The sequence below is a fragment of the Triticum urartu genome, chromosome 7A (assembly GCF_056163025.1).
Source record: "Triticum urartu cultivar PI428250 chromosome 7A, HENAU_Tu73, whole genome shotgun sequence".
In the NCBI taxonomy this organism is placed as follows: Eukaryota; Viridiplantae; Streptophyta; class Magnoliopsida; order Poales; family Poaceae; genus Triticum; species Triticum urartu.
In genome coordinates this window covers 576024089-576041547 of record NC_141879.1, presented here as the reverse complement: position 1 = coordinate 576041547, position 17459 = coordinate 576024089, and the positions used below count along the sequence as shown (strand labels likewise).

Genomic DNA, 17459 nt, shown 5'->3' with positions numbered 1-17459 from the left:
AAAAATGATATAAAAGTGTATAATAAAGCCCATAAACATTCAAAACAGTAGATAATATAGCATGGAGCAATCAAAAATTATAGATACGTTGGAGACGTATCAAGCACACATTGTAGTCGACCTGCACCTCGTCATCCTTGCGAATAGGGATGGAGTGCACATTGTACTTGTGGCGTAGCTCCGAAGGAGAAGGTTGCAGTCGACCTGCACCTCGTCGTCCTTGCGGATAGGGATGGAGCGCACATTGTACTTGTGGCGTAGCTCCAAAGGAGAAGGTTGCAATCGACCTGCACCTCGTCGTCCTTGCGGATAGGGATGGAGCGCACATTGTACTTGTGGCCTAGCTCCAAAGGAGAAGGTTGCAGTTGACCTGCACCTCGCCGTCCTTGCGGATAGGGATGTGTTTCGAACTTAGGCGAGTACTGGACTACAGCTAAGCCCCCGAGTGGGAGGGTTGATCTCCACTCAGTAGGATTTTTCACACTTAGGCGAGTACTAGACTGCAACTAAGCCCCCGAGTGGGAGGGTTGCTCTCCACTCGGTAGGATTTTTTCAAACTTAGGCGAGTACCGGACTGCAGCTAAGCCCCAGAGTGGGAGGGTTGCTCTCCACTCGGTAGGATTTGACAAACTTAGGCGAGTACTGGACTGCAGCTAAGCCCCCGAGTGGGAGGATTGCTCACCACTCGGTAGGATTTTTTCAAATTTAGGCGAGTACTGGACTGCAGCTAAGCCCCCGAGTGGGAGGATTGCTCACCACTCGGTAGGATTTTACAAACTTAGGCGAGTACTAGACTGCAGCTAAGCCTCCGAGTGGGAGGATTGCTCACCACTCGGTAGGAGTTTTTCAAACTTAGGTGAGTACTGGACTGCAGCTAAGCCCCCGAGTGGGAGGATTGCTCACCACTCGGTAGGATTTTACAAACTTAGGCGAGTACTGGACCGCAGCTAAGCCTCCGAGTGGGAGACTGGCTCATCACTCGGTAGGATTTTTTCAAACTTAGGCGAGTACTGGACTACAGCTAAGCCCCCGAGTGGGAGGATTGCTCACCACTCGGTAGGATTTTACAAACTTAGGCGAGTACTGGACTGTAGCTAAGCCTCCGAGTGGGAGGATTGCTCACCACTCGGTAGGATTTTTTCAAACTTAGGCGAGTACTGGACTGTAGCTAAGCCCCCTCGTGGGAGGATTGCTCACCACTCGATCGGATTTTACAAACTTAGGCGAGTACTAGACTGCAGCTAAGCCTCCGAGTGGGAGGATTGCTCAACACTCGGTAGGATTTTTTCAAACTTAGGCGAGTACTGGACTGCAGCTAAGCCCCCGAGTGGGAGGATTGCTCACCACTCGGTATGATTTTACAAACTTAGGCGAGTACTGGACCGCAGCTAAGCCTCCGAGTGGGAGACTGGCTCATCACTCAGTAGGATTTTGAAAACTTAGGCGAAACGGGTTCGCAGCTAAGCCCCCGAGTGGGAGGCTGGCTCACCACTCGGCAGGATTTTCTTTCGAACTTAGGTGAAACAGATTCGCAGCTAAGTCACCCACTGGGGGTTTTCAGATGTAAACAAAAGCAACAACAATCGTGCCAGAGGACTGTAAGGCTCTTGTCTTTGATAAACAAATTACAAAGGTATTTCTTATTACATTTTATTCGAACGAGTACTTAAGTATAAAAGGGGCGGAGCAGCTCCATGTTCCAAGCCCATGGCTCATCCTTCTTATGCTCGATACTGTAAAGGTGGTATGCTCCATTGTGGAGCACTCTGGTGACAATGAAGGGACCTTCCCAGGCTGGCGCGAGCTTGTGTGGTTTCTGCTGATCCACTCAAAGAACCAAGTCTCCCTCTTGAAAGGCTCGACCCTTCACATGTCTAGCGTGGAATCGACGCAAGTCTTGTTGATAAATGGTCGACCGGATCAAGGCCATCTCTCTTTCCTCCTCCAGGAGGTCGACTGCGTCTTGCCGAGCTTGTTCTGCTTCATCTTCAGAGAAGAGCTCAACTCGTGGTGCATTATGAAGCAAGTCACTCGGTAAAACAGCTTTAGCCCCATAGACCAAGAAGAATGGAGTTCGGCCAGTCGACCGATTAGGAGCTATCCTCAATCCCCAAAGAACTGATGGAAGCTCATCAACCCAGGCGCCTGCTGCGTGCTTGAGATCTCGCATTAGTCAGGGTTTCGGTCCTTTGAGAATTAGGCCATTTGCTCTTTCTGCTTGTCCATTCGACTGGGGATGGGCGACTGAAGCATAGTCGACTCGTGTGCCTTGTGAGGCGCAGAAGGTTCTGAACTCATCAGAATCGAAGTTCGATCCATTGTCAGTGATGATGTTGTGCGGAACCCCATATCTGAAAATCAACTCTCTGATGAAGCTGACAGCAGTACTAGCTTCAAGATTCTTAATAGGCTTGGCTTCAATCCATTTGGTAAACTTATCGACTGCTACAAGCACATGAGTGAAGCCGCTCCTACCAGTCCTCAGTGGACCAACCATGTCCAATCCCCAAACCGCAAAGGGCCAGACGAGTGGGATGGTCTTCAGGGATGATGCAGGTTTGTGCGACATATTGGAGTAGAACTGGCAGCCTTCACATCTGTCGACTATGTCTTTCGCCATTTCATTTGCTCGTGGCCAATAGAATCCATCTCGGTATGCTTTAGACACAATGGTCCGAGAGGACTCATGGTGACCACAGGTCCCCGAATGGATGTCGTGGAGGATCACTCAGCCTTCTTCTGGTGTTATGCATTTCTGGCTAACCCCAGTTGCACTTTCTCTGAACAGTTGTCCTCTTATTACAGTAAAGGCCTTGGATCGACGGACGATCTGTCGAGCCTCTTCTTCGTCTTATGGGATCTCTTTCCTAAGGATATATGCAATGTATGGTACTGTCCAGTCGGGAGTGATGACCAACACCTCCATGACCAAGTCGACCACGGCTGGGACCTCGACTTCAGTCGAATCTGTGGCACTCTTAGGCTGCGGGGGTTCTTCATTGAAGGGATCTTCTTGAACTGAAGGTGTATGAATATGCTCCAGGAACACATTACTGGGAATGCCTTCTCTCTTGGAGCCTATCTTTGCTAAATCATCTGTTGCTTGATTTTTCAGTCAGGGGATATGATGGAGCTCTAACCCCTCAAACTTCTTTTCCAACTTTCTCACTGCGTTGTAGTAACCAGTCATGGCTGGGCTTCTGACGTCCCACTCCCTCATCACTTGATTGACTACCAAATCTGAGTCGCCATAGACCATGAGGCGACGGACGCCGAGTGAAATGGCCATACGCAACCCATACAAGAGTGCATCATATTCTGCTTCGTTATTGGAGGAATCAAAGTGAATCTGGAGGACATATCTGAGCTTGTCTCCTCGGGGGGATACCAGTACTACCCCAGCACCGGAACCATTCAGCATCTTGGAACCATCAAAGAACATGGTCCATTGCTCCGAGTGTACTTGAGTCAGCAGTTGTTGTTCTATCCACTCGGCGAGGAAATCTGCTATTGCTTGGGACTTGATAGCTTTCTTTGCCTCAAACTTGATAACTAAGGGAAGGAGTTCAATCGCCCACTTTGCCACTTGACCGGTTGCATCTCTATTATTCAGAATCTCTGATAATGGAGTGTCGCTGATGACTGTAATGGAGTGATCAGAGAAGTAATGCGCAACCTTCTTTGTGGTCATATAGATCCCATAAACAAGCTTCTGATAATGTGGATATCTTTGCTTTGATGGAGTCAAAACTTCAGAAACATAGTATACTGGGCGCTGAATTTTGTAAGCTTTTCCTTCTTCTTCCTGCTCGACCGTAAGTACTATACTGACGACTTGTCCAGTGGCTGCAATGTAAAGCAGTAAAGGCTCTTTACTGATTGGGGCAGCAAGCACGGCTGGGTGGAAAGCAGGGCTTTAAGCTCTGCAAATGCTGCATCAGCTTCAGGAGTCCACTCGAACTTATCTAACTTCTTCATCAGTCGGTAAGGAGGCAGTGCCTTTTCACCGAGGCGAGAAATGAATTGACTTAGGGCGGCCAAACAACCAGTAAGCTGCTGGACATCATGCACACGCACAGGGCGTTTCATCCGGAGTATGGCACCCACTTTCTCTGGGTTAGCGTCGACCCCTTGTTCGGAGACGAGAAAACCGAGTAATTTTCCGCCTGGAACTCCAAACATGCACTTTGATGGATTAAGCTTGACATCATACCTTCTGAGGTTGGCAAAGGTTTCAGCAAGGTCAGCCAGTAGGTCGGAACCTTTACGTGACTTGACCATAATGTCATCCATGTATGCTTCCACATTCCGACTGATCTGAGTGAGCAGGCACTTCTGAATCATCCACATGAATGTGGCTCCAGCGTTCTTCAAACCGAACGGCATAGTGACATAACAGAAGCACCCAAATGGGGTGATGAAAGCTGTTTTTATCTCATCGGGTCCGTACAGACGGATCTGATGGTACCCGGAATAAGCGTCCAAAAAGGACAAACGCTCGCACCCCGCAGTCGAGTCGACTATTTGGTCGATGCGAGGGAGAGGAAAGTGATCTTTCGGGCAGGCCCGATTGATATGTTTGAAGTCGATGCACATGCGAAATGAGTCATCCTTCTTTGGGACCATGACAACATTAGCTAACCACTCGGAGTGGTAAATCTCTCGGATAAACTCAGCTTCCAGAAGCTGAGCCACTTCTTCACTGATTGCCTTCCTCTTCTGTATGGCGGACCGTCGAAGATGTTCTTTGACTGATTTCACTTTTGGGTCGACTCGCAAACGATGCTCAGCCACTCCCTTAGGAACACCTGGCATGTCAGAAGGTTTCCATGCAAAGATGTCCCAGTTCTCACGGAGGAACTGGATGAGCGCTTCTTCCTATTTGGAGTCGAGTGTTGTTGAAATGTGGGTCGGAGCAGCATTGGGATCAGTCGGGTGAACATGAATTGGTTTCGTTTCACCGGACGACTGAAATGCTGAATCTGTGGCAGGCTTCTTAGCTCGCAGCAAATCACTCGGATCTGCATTTTTCTGATATTCCTGCAATTCCACTACTATCATTTGCGCATCGGCGATCTTCGAGCCCTTCTGGAAGCATTCTTCTGCCTTCTTTCTATTGCCAGTGATAGTGATCACACCCTTAGGACCAGGCATCTTCAATTTGAGGTACACATAGCATGGTCGAGCCATAAAACGTGCATAAGCTGGCCTGCCCAGAATAGCGTGATAAGCACTCTGGAAATCCACAACTTCAAATGTCAACTTTTCTTTGCGGTAATTCTTGTAATCACCGAAAACCACGTCAAGAGCAATCTGGCCGAGTGATGCAGCCTTCTTTCCTGGAATGACTCCATGGAAACTCATATTGCTTTCACTGTGTCTGGACATCGGAATGCCCATTCCTTTCAACGTCTCCGCATATATTATATTCAGGCCACTGCCACCATCCATCAAAACCTTAGTCAATCGGGTGCCTTCGACCACTGGGTCGACCACCAACGCTTGCCTCCCAGGGGTGGCTATGTGCGCTGGGTGATCAGACTGGTCGAATGTAATGGCAGTCTGAGACCACTTCAAATAACTGGGTGTCACCGGGGCTACCATGTTTACTTCTCTGTTGATGACTTTCAGTCGACTCTTACTCTCAACATCAGCGAAAATCATCAGAGTGGAATTGACGTGGGGGTAACCATCATCGTCCTCCTCCTCATCCTCAACTTTGTCTACTTCCTTCTCCTTTTCCTTGGGCTGTTTCTCCCGGAATTGCTGGATTAGGAGTCGACACTGTCGAGTGGTATGCTTTGGGTAAATGAAATTACCCTCCTCATCTTTCTTGGTGTGAATGTGGCATGGTAAATCCAGCACATCATTTCCATCTTGATCTTTTACTTTCTTGGGGTTCAACGGTCCTTTAGGTTTCCCCTTGAACTTCCCCTGAGTCACGGCTAAGGCTTCACTAGGAGCGGCTGGCTCGGCTTTGCGCTTCTGCTTTCAACTGGAGTTTCCTCCTCCGGTTTCGTGGGTGGCTGCTTTGTGCTTGCCACTCCGGAGTCGGTCTTCTTCTTCACCATTGGCGTACTTGGTGGCAATATCCATCATCTGAGTCAGAGTCATCTCCTGTCCGACCGAATTTCAGATTCAACTCCCGATACTTAACGCATTCTTTGAAGGCACAAATTGCTTGGTGATCTGACACATTCTCCACTGTGTGGTGCAACGTGATCCATCTCTGGATATAATACCTCAAAGTTTCATTCGGTTTCTGAACGCAACATTGTAATTCTGTCAACCCTACTGGCCGCTTGCAAGTACCTTCAAATGTTCTGACAAATACTCGAGCAAGATCTTCCCAAGTATAAATACTACCAAGAGCTAACTGATTCAGCCACGCCCTGGCCGAGCCCTCTAGCATCAAAGGAAGATGCTTCATGGCCACTTCATCGTTGCCGCCACTGATCTGTACAGCCACTCGGTAATCCTCGAGCCAAGTGTCTGGCTTGGACTCACCAGTGAACTTACTGACTCCAGTCACAAATCTGAAGTTGGGAGGAATCACCGCAGACCTGATGGCTCTGCTGAAGCACTCTGGGCCTGAGACATGCACTCTGCTGCTGGTTGGAAAATCTCTGTCGGGGCCTTCTCTGTGAGCTCTGTTCCTGTCGACCAGACCCTGAACGAGAATAGATCTCGCATCAAAGCCCGGTTCCCTGGGGTCGACTGGAATTCTTCGCCCACCACTGTGAGGGCGTCTGTCATCCAGCTGCCGAGGCACGTATGATCCACTCCTTCGGGGAGGCGTGGGCACTCGACGACGATCATCATGATCGAGTTGATGATCATACTGCTCACGGTTTCTGTACTGATCTCGTCGGTCTCCATGTCCCTCACGCCTCGGGGGCGATCTTGGGCTGTGAGCCGACTGGACTGTGTCTGCAACGACGGATCTGCTGTGAATCCTATTCTGCGACTGAGATACAACTGTATTCTGCTCTCCCGCGGCTCGGAGCAAGGCCCGGATCTGCACCAAACCTCGACCAGCTTCTGACTGGGAAGGTTGGATTGACTCCGCTATTCGGGCCGCAGCTGCGAGATTCTGGATTGGAGTTTGGTATACCTGAGTCGGAGGTGGAAAAAGTTGACGTCGACTAGATTCAGGAGCACGCTGCCGAGCATGCTCGTCGAGTGCGCGCTGGAGGTTCTCCAGTCGACTGCGCTCAACCAAGTTGGCCAGGCGCGCCTCCTCTAAGGCCTGGGCCTCAGGGGTTTCTCCAATGATGGGAGTGTGAAGTGCATCCATGTTCCGGCGGTGAAGTTCCTCCCTCCTCTGCGAAGAGAGGGGTTCGGGTCGGTACTCTTCGTGGACATGCGACGGATCACCGCCACCATCGCCTCCGTCTTCGCGGGTGAAGCCAGGAGGACTACGTGGTCCATTGACCATCAAGACTTCCGCCGCGGGGTCGCTACTGTGGCACTCGGATGCAGTCTCTATGGAGCCAGTCGAACAGGTCGTAGAGAGTTTCGTCGGGCTCGATTGCCGTGACTTGGGGGGTGGACGACTGGCGAGCCACCGCATGCCTCACCCACCGCTGAAGCCTCGATCGATCGGAACGTTTGCTCCGGCGGGCTACAGGGAGGGGGAAGCTACAGGAGCCGACCGATACTGGGTCGACGGCTGCCGCAGGAGGACGCCGCGGACGCACGCGCGAAAGTGGGTTACCCCGTGGACGGGGAGTGCGTCGACGTAGAGTGGAGCCTCCTGAAGCCAAGCGGAGTCATCGGCGACAAACACGAGCGCGCCGAGACGAATCTCGCGGCCCTCAGCCAAACCTCCGCCTAAAACCATGATGAAGGGGATCGGAAAAATTGCAACTTCTCCAACAAATCGCTAAGACACCTGCCCCACGGTGGGCGCCAACTGTTGTGGTTCTAAGTCTGACAGTAGAATGGGGGGTAGGAATGTAGAGGCGAGATCCTAGCTATGGAGGAGTTATACACGCAGGTTTAACGAGTCCAGGCCCTTCTCAGAGGAAGTAATAGCCCTACGTCTCGGAGCCCGGAGGCGGTCGACTGGATTATGAGCGTGTGTGTTACAGAGGGTGCGAACCCTTGTCCCAGAGGAGGGGGGTGGCTTATATAGAGTGCGCCAGGACCCCAGCTCCCCTCCGTTACATAGGATTCAATGTACATAAAGGGGTTGCGTTACAGGTAACGCCTGTATTGAAGTGCTACAAATGATCATTAAATATATGAGTAAATACCCGACCATTGCTGCGTAGAGCGGCTTTAGGTCTTCTTATATGTCGAGTGGTTTCATGGTCGAGTGACCTGGATAAAGAGAGGTCTCCGAGTGAATGGTAGGTCGAGTGGACTTCACTCGACACCTTTGCTGGATCCCTTCTTCTGATTCTTGAACTTCTTTGTTCTTAGGACAAGGACCTTAGGTAGGACGTATAGGTCAGGCCTATTACCCTACCCCAGGTTCGTGTCCTCATCAGGTGGCGCTCTCTCTGCGACGCATCGCTTCAATGCCGGCGCTAGTGAGAGGTCAAGTTCGCTCTGGTCCGAAATTAATGCGGCACTAACCGTTTCGCACTGGAAGCGCGCGCGGGTAAGGGAGGGGGTTTGGTTGAGCCAGGGCGGCCAGACGCGGGCTTGGGTACGGTCCAAATGCCTGCAAAGCCTCCACATTTGTCTTTGGTTTGCGAGAGAAAGTGTGTCTAGACCGCTCTGCGAACAGATACAGACTCGCATTGGATGACATAACACGTCCGAACAACATGATCCGAATGTGTGCGGACATTTTAAGGATCGGCATCAAAGATGGCCTAACACTTCCAGTGAGGGTCTGCCTCTTTGTACTACTACAATCCTTTCTTTGACATTTATCATCCACAGATAAATCTCCGCATTGAAAAGTGAAATGTTAAGGCCATGTGTTTTCTTCTGAAAAAGCAACATCTGCTCTGCAGTAACACCTACAATGATGATTTGTCTCTTCAGATTTCACCGCTTCTTTGCCGCTTATCATCTGTATATTCTTGGATGCTACACCTATGAACAAGGACAAATAAATAAAAAGAAGCTCCAGACCTTGCAATCACACTAACGCCAAAGCATCATGGGACCCTACAAGGCTTAAATGATAGGTGCAAATATCAGTGGCGGAGCTTGCTCCGAAAAGCTGGGCGGGCTGGGTTGGCCTGGCAGCAAGGGATTGTTACTAGCAGGCTTGATGGGCTGGATAGTCTGGCTATAAATGTGAGGTGGAGGTCCAGAGCTGGGCGGGCCATGGCCCATTCAGCCTTGCTTAAGCTCCGCCAGTGCTGTTGAACATCAAATTACTCTTTTTCTGTTTATTTTTCTATTATGTTCAACGAAACTAAATTAGAAGAGTTTAAGCCATCTCGTGGAATTCGGCAGGGAGATCCTATCTCTCCATACCTTTTCTTGTTAGCAGCGGAGGGCCTTTCATGCCTATTGAAATCTCAAAATCAGTTATCACAGCTCAGTGGAATCAAGGTGGCCCCATCGGCTCCGTCGGTGAACCATCTTTTATTCGTGGATGACAGCCTGTTGTTTTTCAGGGCAAGTGTTAATAGAGCGGAGGAGGTATCAAACCTACTGGAAACATATTGTTTGGCATCAGGACAGAGGGTGAATAGAGAAAAAATCTTCTATATTTTTCAGTAAAGGCTGTCCACAGATTGTTCGTGATGCGGTGAAGGGGCATTTGCAAGTACCAAATGAATCTTTAACTGACAAATATTTGAGTATGCCCACTGATGTAGGTCATTCAAAAAAGGATACTTTCAAATATATAAGTGATCGCATCTGGGATAAAGTCAAAGGATGGATGGGTAAGATATTATCGGTAGGTGGCAAAGATGTTTTGATTAAATCAGTTGCATAGGCGATCCCGGTATATTCTATGTCATGTTTTAGGTTGCCACGGGGACTATGCAAACATATTAACAGCATTATCAGGAAATTTTGGTGGGGATGTAAGAAAGGAAAAAGAAAACCTGCATGGGTTTCTTGGGAAGTGATGACGAGACCCAAGTATTTGGGAGGGCTAGGTTTCCGAGAATTGGAACTTTTTAACCTTGCATTATTATCACGACAGGCGTGGAGGTTGTTGTAGGAGCCTACATCATTGAGTGCTAGGATTCTCAAGGCGAGCTACTATCCAGAAGGGTCTATTCTGTCAGCAGAACTTGGTTCCCGCTCCTCTCAAATTTGGCGGGCAATTCTTGACGGCAGAGAAATCTTGAAGCAAGGTATCATCAAGAGGATTGGCAATGGGCAATCAACGGATATTTGGACAGATAATTGGCTACCAAAAGAATCATCACTAAGACCAATTTTATGTCGTGTGGCTGATCCTCCATCTAAAGTTTCAGAGTTGTTAATTCCAGCTACAGCACAATGGAATGTGAACTACATCTGTAGTGTATTTCTGCCTGTCGATGCGGACACTATTTTGAAAATTCTAGTGTGCACACGGAATATGGAGGATTTTTGGGCGTGGCACCCAGATAGGAAGGGTGTTTTCTCTATTAGCTCTGCATACAAATTCATTATCAAAACCAAAATGCAGCGGGAAGACTGGCTTGAAGGGAGAAGTGGTGCGTCGAATAACTCAAGACAGGAGGAAGATTGGACTACGCTTTGGAGGTTCTTGGTTCCATCTAAAGTGAAAATATTCCTGTGGAGACTGGCACACCACTCACTGCCGACAACAGATGTGCTAAAGAAACGGAACATGTCTACGGTTGATGCATGCCCTTTGTGTGGGAGGGAAGACTCTTGGAGACACGCACTAATCAGTTGCACCATGGTGCGTTGTATTTGGGCCTTGTCAGATTCAGAGGTGGTGCAGCGTATGGGAGATAATCAGGAGCCGGGTGCCAAGAACTTTCTCTTCGACATGCAGGAGTCGTTGAGCCATGACCAGTTTACAACTATGGTTGTTACCCTATGGTCTATCTGGTACACAAGATGGAAAGCAGTCTATGAAGCTATTTTTCAGAGCCCAAGTCAAACAAATTCATTCATTAACTCATATTTGATGGATTTGCGAGGACTGCCTAAACCAGCAACAAGCAGGGTTCCTGGTGCGAGCTCGGGTCCTAGGGTGGCAGAAGTCCAGAGGTGGCTGCCTCCGATGGGGGACAAAGCAAAGATCAATGTCGACGGAGCCGTAGGTCGGCATGGCCATTGTGGAGTGGCAACAGCAGTATGCAGGGATAGCACCGGGCTTTACCTGGGCTCTTCTCTTGTTGTGTATGCAGGTATTATTGACCTGACTCTTCTCGAAGCATTTGCGTGTAGAGAAGCTCTTGCACTTGCAGAGGACCTGGGAATTCAGATGATGCACGTTGCTTCAGATTGTGAGAAAGTGGTGAAGGACATTAAGCAAGGGTCGGGAGGATATCATGGTGCCATCATCCAGGAAATAATTGCTAGGAAAAATGATATGATTTCATGTACTTTCACTCATGAACGTAGAGTTTTTAATTTCGAAGCGCATAATCTCGCCAAGTTTGGTTGTAATTTAGGTATAGGTCGTCATGTTTGGTTAGGGTCTCCTCATGACCAAAACATTGTACCTTTAATTATTGAGCAGTAAAGAAGGCGAGATTTCTCAAAAAAAAATCAAATTACTCTTTGATGAAGCATCTCCACAAGTGAATTGCACGTTGATCGCGCTGCATAGTTTTTTCTGAGAAAAACATGATCGGTCCACACAACTCAAGAATTGCCATTATTTTACATGTAGTGCATGAGAGGCCAACGTAGCCTGTGCTAGTCTTCAGTAACCTTGGGCTTCAGACAGGACCAGATGCTGCTGAGCTCCCTGATGAAGCGGACGAGCTGTTCCAACTCGGATGACGAAGGCCCCACCCCGGTGACATCCAGCCTCAGCTGCTGCGCCATGACTTGGGTTAGTGAACTTTGGATGTTTGGAAAAAGGGACTCTGAGATGGCAATAGGTTAGTGAACCGCGATGGATTGTTCGAAGAAAAAGCTATCAACCCATCAATCGGACTGTTGGATCTGGTTGCACGGGTATAGAGTTATGCCATGTTTTTATACCCACGACTAGTTGAGCGGGTTTGAGCACTGCACACGAACATAAAGAAGTGGATACCCACAAATACCCATATTCATACGCAAATTTACCCTCCTTAGTCCTGAGTTCAAAGACAAGGCACCTGTCATCTATAGAAGGCGCCAACCCGGTAGACTACAAAGCCGACAACAAAATATTCAACCGGTATGGAATTGCCTTGAGCTTATATATTGGGCCGTATATAGGCAAGTACTCGATTTGTATAGCTAGAACACATATTTATTGTAGATGTGACATATGACAATAGTTACTTCTTATAAATATAGTCTTCACAAAAAAGATGCAAATACAGTATAATATTCATCATGGAATCGGGAAAATCCCAGTCTTTGAAATACATGAAACTATCAAATACAATCAGAAGGTTGTCAGCATAGATACAAAGATCTACACAAATACATAAAGCCTAGCTGCCTACGCTCGGTTTACAAACTCCCTCAAGGGTTTTTCCAACTGTTTCATGACAGCTTCCCATCCTGCGTGTGTTGGGTGCATGTCGTCCCAATAGAAGAATTTGCTCGACTTGTCGCACACTGTGTACAGAAGCTCCGCGGATGACTCACCCTGCTGTCCGCAGTAACCATTCGAATTCAAACTCTCGCAGCACGGCAATAGTTTGCGCTTGAATTGTTTGGACATCTCTGAGCCTTTGCCTACATTAATGCACATGAAATTGAAAATGTTCAGATAAAGTATTTTAAGCACACAATCAAACCCCATCTAATTAGATTAAGATAATTCTAAAATAATGAGACCCTTGTGAATGCTTGTAGATACATACCTGCCGCATGATCCACAATATTGGCAAAGGCCGTGTACACGTCGACGATGTAGACATTCTTCTTTGATGCCATAACTTGTTTCAGATTATCGTTGTGGATTGATGCACCCAAGTTTTCAAAAATATCACACGTGGTGTAGTTGTTGGTTCGGGTGTGTGATGGCGTGCAACCGATAGGGTGCAAGTTATTGACAAGAACCTTTGTCACCCCAAGCTTCAACAATTGATCCACATTAGCTGCAATCTCTTTTGTCACCTTTCCAATATAAGCATTAATCTACATCGCATATATGAAAATTGTAAGTTAGTAAGATACATCAAATTAGTGTATGCATATATACATTGTGCGTTGATATGATACTCACATCGCTGGGGCTACTTATGCCAATGACGCCAGTGCCTGCATAGTCATTGCCAAAGAAGGCCACGAGCGCTACGGAGCGACTCAATTGATTCTCCGTGATGGTCCCGTCCTTGACCATCTTCCTAAAAGTGTCGACCTGCTTGGCGAGGGCGGGGACCTCGTGTGATGTACTGTCCAACACGCCTGCACCACCGGTAGCAAAGGTCATGCCGGATGGGTCGCAGGTTTTCTCTGCCGTGCGGGCATGCGCCGGAGGGGCTTCCTCCAATCCCAGCATTGTTGCTGCAAGTTATCAATAAAACAACGAGTATGGTTATAATTGTGATGCACCATAGATTACAGCATAACATGAGATTATAATATGAGTAGTACTTACCGATGAAATCCGACTGGATTTTATAGTTTGAGAAGCGGCCGGACGGAGTATTCGGCCGCGGAAACCCATCGGCATCAATGTAGTTGGAGCCGTAGGGGTAGGCCCATTGCCTCGACATCCTGGTGACTGGGTCGGTCAGAGGAAGGTTCCCGTTGTCGGCGAAGTCATCCCCGAAGATGAAGAAGGTAGCGCTCGACGCCTTCTTCTGATGGCCACCGGCCGGGGCTGGCCGGGCCTCCACGCCATTGGGATTCAGAACGAGCAGGAGGAGGAGGACGAGGCCGAGGGCGGCCGGAAGAAGCTTCATCGATCCCGGCTACTACTGCTGGCCAACTCTTTCGCCAACGAAAAACCAGGAACTAACGTAAAGCGCTTGTCTGCGATGCTGGTACACCATGGCCTGGCCCTCTCTTCAATTGATATATGCTCGTACACCAGGACCGGCAAAGCAAGTCGAAGTCGGGCTTGTGGCCACGACCGGAGTCGGACACGGGTGGACCGATACGAGTCATGGACGGGACGTAGTTCGCTGGCCAAGCCCAGCAGGCAGCAGCTGCTCCTCTCGCGCGAGGCCTGCGCATCCTCCTCCCCTCCTCCGCCCCGCTGCGCACCGCCGTCAGCTCGTCGGCCGCGCTGCCGGTTGTCCTCGCCCCTCCACCGGATCGATGCCATGGGGTTCTCTCCGGTTTTGCTGTTAACCTCCGCCCCAGTTGGAGCCGTCGGCGCGTTACCTTCTGCTCTGTCTCTGAGCCTGCCTTTGTAGCAGCTCAACGTTGGCGGTTGTCATCTTCAAAACCGCAGTTTATACTATATGCTCTAAGCCTCTAACTATATATAGAACATAAGCACTTAACCAGTCGTACTTGAATAGAAAGATGCTCATGCATGCTCATAAGAAGCTGTGTTTCTCATGAGGATTTGCTGGTACTAATAAGCATAATTTTCCCCTTACAAAGTAGAACCAAGTGACTACCAAAGTAAAAATTAGTACATTTGAATTTAGATCACAAGAACATAATTGCGGGGAACTGCCTTGAAATGGTGTCAACTCAACAGACTGAGTTCCTCTTACAATTTCCTCATCTTCCATATATATGTTCGGGAAATGCTAGAATAAGTTCTGAGACTGAATAAGTATGAAACTGAACATGTAGTGCGTGAGAGGCTGTGCTAGTCTTCATTAGTTCTGGGCTTCAACAGGACCTGATGCTGAGCTCCCTGATGAAGCGGACGAGCCGCTCCAACTCGGACGACGACGACCCCACCTGCGCGACATCCAGCCTCAACTGCTGCGCCATAGCTTGGGCCACCCCCCTGATCTCGTCGGACACCATGGCCTCCCTCACCGTCCTCTCAACGACGCCTCTGTCGCAGACGTCCTTCGTGTCCAGCCCCGTCCTCCACACGGCGCCCACGAAGCGGCTGTTGATCTGCTGGTCGGAGAAGAAGGGCCAGCACACCATCGGCACGCCTTCCATGGCGCACTCCAGCGTCGAGTTCCATCCGGCGTGTGTCAGGAAGCAGCCCACCGCCCGGTGCCGCAGCACGTCCCGCTGAGGAGCCCACTCGACAACGTGTGCCTTGCCGCCCTCCACTGCCCCGATGGCTTCTCGGAGGAGCGTGGAGCTGGTCATCTGGACCATGTCCGGCCGGAGCGCCCAGAGGAAGGCATATCCAGTAGCTACCAGGCCGGAGAGGAACTCAGTGAACTGCTCATGCGTGATCACCGCGCGGCTCCCCAGGCTCACGTACACGACGGACTGGTCCTCGTGGCTGTCCAGCCACGCCATGCACCCGTCGTCCTCCTGCCACAGGCTTGCGCTTGCGGTGAGCCTTGACCTGGCATGCAGTGGGCCTACAGCGAAGACGTCACTTGTGCGCGACGCAATGTGGGCGAGCGCTGGCTGCTCCATGGACGTGGTGGTGTTGAGTATGAGCGCACATGCCTTGCTGGAGCGAGCGGTGACCTCGGCAAGCTTGAGCATCCAGGGGTCTCCCTCGCCTTGTTCAGTGCAGTAGAGTCCACGAGGAAGATCTCGGCGCCGGAGGAAGCCCTCCATCCCCGGAACGCCGCACACCAGGTCGTCCGCAGGGAAGGGGGTCTCGCCGAGCTCAACGAGCTTGGGCATAGACAGGAGCGCCAGGTAGCTGCAGGCGCTGTGCGTGGCGAAGGCGAGCGCCGGGATGCCAAGCTCCTCGGCGACATCGATGGCGAACGGCATGGTGCCATCGGCAACAACGCATGTCACCGGCGCGTCGGCGGACAAGAGCAGGGCACGGTATGCGGCGCTGCTGGTCTTCCGCATGGACTCCAGAAGCTCCAAGAAGCTGCGAGGGTGGTCGTCGGGGAGTCCGTCAGGGATGGAAAGCAAGCGTAGGCGCGGTGGCAGAGGCGCCTGGGGAAGACGGCGGAGGTTGTGCTCGGTGTGGAGGAAGGTGACTTGGAGGCCGGCATCGACGAGGGCGGTGGCGAAATGGAGCATGGGGTTGATGTGTCCCTGCCTTGGCCAGGGGAACACGAGGACGTGCACCGCGGCATCCATCACTCCGGCAAACGGGAGGTCGCCCAACTTGCAAATTTGATGGCAGCTCAGGCCGGCGTTGCTCAGAGTTCCATAGGCCTGATGAAGGAGGAAGAAACCATTGGCGATAAGAACGCTCCAAATTAGAAGTGACCTCCAGTAGGTAGCATCTTTCCAGTTAGCTGTATTTGCCTTGGTACCACACAGACACACACGGTTGGTCCTACTTGCACTATTTGACGTACCGTGTGGTAGACACACTATTTGGACTATTTCCACCCACCGACCCGTGGGTGTACTGTACTGTGACTCTGTACGTGTGATCGAAATTATTTTGTCATCTTCTCCTTTATCATCGTTCTTCTAAACAGATCCAGGTGACATCTAATTTATGCGTGCCCACTCTTTGCTCTTCCAAACATGTTTTGCACTTAGCTATGTGGCCTTGGTGACATCCTGGGTCCTTATCCAGGTGGGATGGCATTGCTATGGCTACATAGAAATGATTTGGTGTTTAATAATGTGATCTGTTGCAATCCATCACGGTATGAAATAACTAAAACTAACCAGATTCAAATGCATTCCAGTGACATAAGTTGAGAGCACTAACCTTTAATAGATTATAAGACAGTAACAAAACAAATGGTAAAGAAGCAAGAGCGTGCATGTGATGTTAAGTTATGCTTGTTCTTAGAGCTGCTAATTGTTTAGCTTCTTTATTTCCAGGTGGAACAAATAAATGGACAATATGAGATTTCCTGGACTACTCCATGTTCATTAGCTGATATTGTTTGCAATCATTCCTTCAGTTCTTTGGAGATGAAACCAGATCATAATCAATATGAAACATATATATGAACATCAGTACCCCAACTAACCTGATAATCCTTGAGAGCGACTAAAACAATTGGCGGACCCTCATGGCGGTGAACCCTTGATGCCTTCTTTGCCAGCAGCATAGTTATTGATTGAACTTGGATGGTCATGTAATTCATGACCTTGGAACAGCAAACGTCCAGCCTCTTGGAATCAGAGTGCCGTGACCATGACCCTGAAGGAAAATTCAGCAAGTCCAAGTTTAAAATCGTCACTGAACATTCAGTACAGTTTAATCATGGGACCCTACAAGATGTAAATGATACAGAAAGCCCAGGAACACCCCAGGCACAAAGGAAACTTAGAGAGCAGCCTGATTGAAGAAACCATTGAGAAAGAATATGAGAAGTTTCATGTCATCAAAGTGACACATACAGAGCACCCAAAGCTTGGCCAGACTTGCACGA

At 49.5% G+C, this 17459-nt stretch overlaps 2 protein-coding genes across 2 annotated transcripts; both read right to left on the bottom strand.

Moving 5' to 3' along the window:
- Positions 1 to 12441: 12441 nt before the first annotated feature.
- LOC125518676 (GDSL esterase/lipase At5g03600) lies at positions 12442 to 13964 on the bottom strand. The gene is made up of 4 exons (XM_048683502.2): positions 13655 to 13964; positions 13280 to 13560; positions 12915 to 13191; positions 12442 to 12786 (listed from the first exon to the last, which is right to left on the bottom strand). Exons 1-4 carry the CDS (start codon positions 13959 to 13961, stop codon positions 12548 to 12550), a joined length of 1104 nt encoding a protein of 367 aa, XP_048539459.1. The 5' UTR covers positions 13962 to 13964; the 3' UTR covers positions 12442 to 12547.
- A 594-nt stretch (positions 13965 to 14558) lies between these two features.
- LOC125518675 (myricetin 3-O-rhamnoside 1,2-glucosyltransferase UGT709G2) lies at positions 14559 to 17189 on the bottom strand. The gene is made up of 2 exons (XM_048683500.2): positions 17055 to 17189; positions 14559 to 16275 (listed from the first exon to the last, which is right to left on the bottom strand). Exons 1-2 carry the CDS (start codon positions 17169 to 17171, stop codon positions 14848 to 14850), a joined length of 1545 nt encoding a protein of 514 aa, XP_048539457.2. The 5' UTR covers positions 17172 to 17189; the 3' UTR covers positions 14559 to 14847.
- Between the last annotated feature and the right edge of the window lie 270 nt (positions 17190 to 17459).